The sequence below is a fragment of the Coenobita brevimanus genome, chromosome 22 (genome assembly GCF_032717465.1).
Source record: "Coenobita brevimanus isolate Jiangsu-jjx chromosome 22, ASM3271746v2, whole genome shotgun sequence".
NCBI classification, from domain to species: domain Eukaryota; kingdom Metazoa; phylum Arthropoda; class Malacostraca; order Decapoda; family Coenobitidae; genus Coenobita; species Coenobita brevimanus.
The window spans coordinates 40,065,675-40,068,906 of record NC_136975.1 but is presented as its reverse complement, the minus strand read 5'-3'; the positions used below and the strand labels follow the sequence as shown (position 1 = coordinate 40,068,906).

Here is a 3,232-nt window from a genome sequence, read left to right as displayed (position 1 = left end):
AAGGCGGACAAGGGCAGTGACGCACACCTCACGTCCTGGTCTGTGGCGGACTTCACCAAGCCGGGCGACAACTACGCCTGTGTCGTCACTAGTGTCAATGTCAAGTTCCTGCTCCATAATCAGTGCGCAGAGGTTGTCTACATTGTCAAGCTTAACCCATGCAGAACCTTCGAATCCTTTAATAAATTTTTTGGAATACTTTTTGAAAAAGAATGCAACTTCTACTTGAACCTCTTGCCGGAACTGAACGCGGCTCTGAATGAAGTTGGTCTTAAACGCCTAAGACTCCCCCGATGTTTTCATGGCAGCCTGGAAAGCAGGAGGGAGGTTCTATTTCTGGAGGACTTGCGCCCTTACGGATTCCGGATGTTTGATCGGAGGCGAGGCTTGGATGTGCCTCACGCCACTCTCATTCTTCAGGAGTTGGCCAGGCTGCACGCCGCATCACGCCTCCTCATGGACAAGGCTCCTGGACAAGACCTTACCGACAAATATAAATTTCTGCTCAAAGACTGGACCACTATTGGCAATACAGGCTATGACAACACCATGATATTTATAGAAACCCAGATGAAATCAAGCATAGACATGCTGAAGAAAATTGGAGGATATGAGAGAGTTGTAAGTTGGATTGAAGATTTGTTGCCAAGAGTTCAAGAAGAGTTCGACAAGCATCTGTGTGGCAGCAAGTATAATGTTGTCTGTCATGGTGACTGCTGGAACAACAACGTTCTGTTCCGGTAAGTGTATACGAGTATTCTAAACCACCTCAATTACATGCATCAATAAACAGGTACAGATAAAGCGTTACACAGTATGTGTGTAGTAATAGTAGGGTCGGCAGGATATCTAAACAGAACACCTGGATAAATACACATAACCTGCCGCCTGCTTATTAAATGAGGTTTTGTATGCAAGAGGAGGAGGGGAAGGGGGTTGCCCTACGTGAAAGAAAGAAAGAAGATGTGCAAGAAAGCCTCCTTAACTAACGAGAATGCAGGCAAGGATGTTGATAAATGACTTGTTGGGAGTGCCTAGGGTCGAAACGAAGCCATCATACCTTCACTAGCTCCTTTGTGTGTATCAGGAATGATGGAGGTAGAACGGAAGAAATGAAAATAGTTACTACTTTAGCTGAATTTAGTGAATGGCTGAAGTTACAGTGCTGTGTATCCAATACGACTGTATATCGTAACACACGAGCTCTTTAAGTTGTATAGCCTCATCTAATGTAGTGCATCATATTATCAACAGGTACAATGACGACGGAGAGCCTGTGGAGGTGATGTTGCTGGACCTCCAACTGAGCCGGAGGAGCTCGCCTGCCAACGACCTCAACTACCTACTGTACACGAGCCTCACAGGGGAGGTCAGGAGGCCTAACTTGGACGCCTTCCTCAACACCTACCACGCCGCCTTCACCGCCGTCATGGAGGCTGCCGGCAAGGACACCATCTTCACCCATGACCAGCTCAAGCAGGAGTTCAGGGACAAGAACGTCATCGGCGCCATTTTCGCCATGATGGTTGTGCCTCTTATCATTGTGGAGCCTGAAAATGCTCTGGACCTATCTCAGGGCACTGACGATGATATGGATGCCCTATTCAATGAGATGAGGGAGAAAGCATTAAATGAATTAGACTCTAACCCAATTTTCCGACCAAGATTCGTGGCACTTTTTGATGAGTTTATTGATGCTAGACTAATTCCATAATTTTGGCCATACTTCTTGGTTAACTCCTTGAGTCCGGTGAAGTATTTTCTATTTTATCCCTGCTACAACAGGAAGATCTTACTGAGTTTAGGACGATTTACTGAATTCAGGACGATTTACTGAGTTCAGGACAATTTACTGAGCTTAGGATGATTTTACTGAGCTTAGGATGATTTTACTGAGCTTAGGACGATTTTCCTGAGCTTAGGACGATTTTACTGAGATTAGGACGATTTCCTGAGCTTAGGACAGATTTTATAAACCCGAGGGATTATTAGCCCCTTTCCGAGCTGAACAACATCCTCAGGCAATGGCATAATTAAAGTAAAAGACGCCAACGGATTTAAAAGGTTAATGTTATTGTTAATACCAGCCAGCTTTTAACAATATAACAGGCTGACACAAAAAAATAAATTAATAATAAAACTAATTAACATGATGTACGCCGAAGCAATGGTGGTTCAAAGGTCACTAACGATCACTTTGAACAATATCTTTCTTAATGGAACTTGGCGGTACCTATATGCAGCAGCGGACATCAAATACCAATACCTCTGTCACCACCCAAGCATCACAATTTACACCACTACTATCAAAATCACCACCACCAACAATCACCACCTCCATTATGCCTCGCCACCACACCTACGACCATCATTAACCACCATCACTACCATCAACACCACCACCACTACCACCGTCACCACCATCAGTAATACCATCACCACCACCACAAGCACTATCACCACCACTACCATTACCACTATCACTGCCACCACCATTAACCATCAACACCGCCACTACCACCGTCAACACATTAACTACCACCACTACCACACCACCACCACCAGCATAACTCCCATAACCACCATCACTACCATTACCACAGTCGATTCTAACACCAACCCACAATGAGTAACCTCTTGAATATATCTATCTGTCTATCTATTTATCCTATTTTGCCCCACCAGGAGCGTAGGGGACCGGGGCAAGGCTAATCACTCCCGACATTTAGGCTGAGGCTGAGTGACCCCAATTCAAAGTGGTATTATGTGAGCAATAAACTTCAGCCACCCCTCAGATGGAAATCCTAACGAGCTCCATCAGGTTGGGGTGCCTTAACTCACTAGACCATCAGGCGTCATTTCATTATATGGTTACCACCCAGCGTTGTTAAGGGGCTCTCTGAGGTACCGTGAATCATTTGGTTTGACACTCAGTGAAGAGCCATCTAAAGGCAGAAATACATCGAGTGAGTGGATAGGGTCGCCCCCGCCTACCACTGAATTAACAACTTCTATATTATAACAGAGATATTTCCCCTAAGTTGATTCAAATTATCCGGCAACAGCAATAAATTATAAATACAACAGCCGTACTAAAGAGACTAATTAACGAGACTTCTTCCCTTAGCTAAATGAAATAATCTGAGAGCAGTACGAAAAAAAAAAAAAAAAACTAAAGGTCACTGGAAAATTCGTAACTTCAATCCGGTGACGTAGTTTTTTATTTTACTAC

At 44.3% G+C, this 3,232-nt stretch overlaps 1 protein-coding gene across 1 annotated transcript in view; it reads left to right on the top strand.

Annotated features, from left to right (window-relative positions):
* Positions 1-1,877, top strand: part of LOC145392387 (uncharacterized) — a 7,329-nt gene extending 5,452 nt beyond the window's left edge. Inside the window, exons 2-3 of the mRNA XM_080266788.1 lie at positions 1-740; positions 1,255-1,877. The exon at positions 1-740 is cut by the window's left edge and continues 71 nt beyond it. Coding sequence (XP_080122914.1) covers positions 1-740; positions 1,255-1,714 — 1,200 coding nt within the window. The 3' untranslated portion in view covers positions 1,715-1,877. The remainder of the gene's footprint in view (positions 741-1,254) is intronic.
* Positions 1,878-3,232: the final 1,355 nt, after the last annotated feature.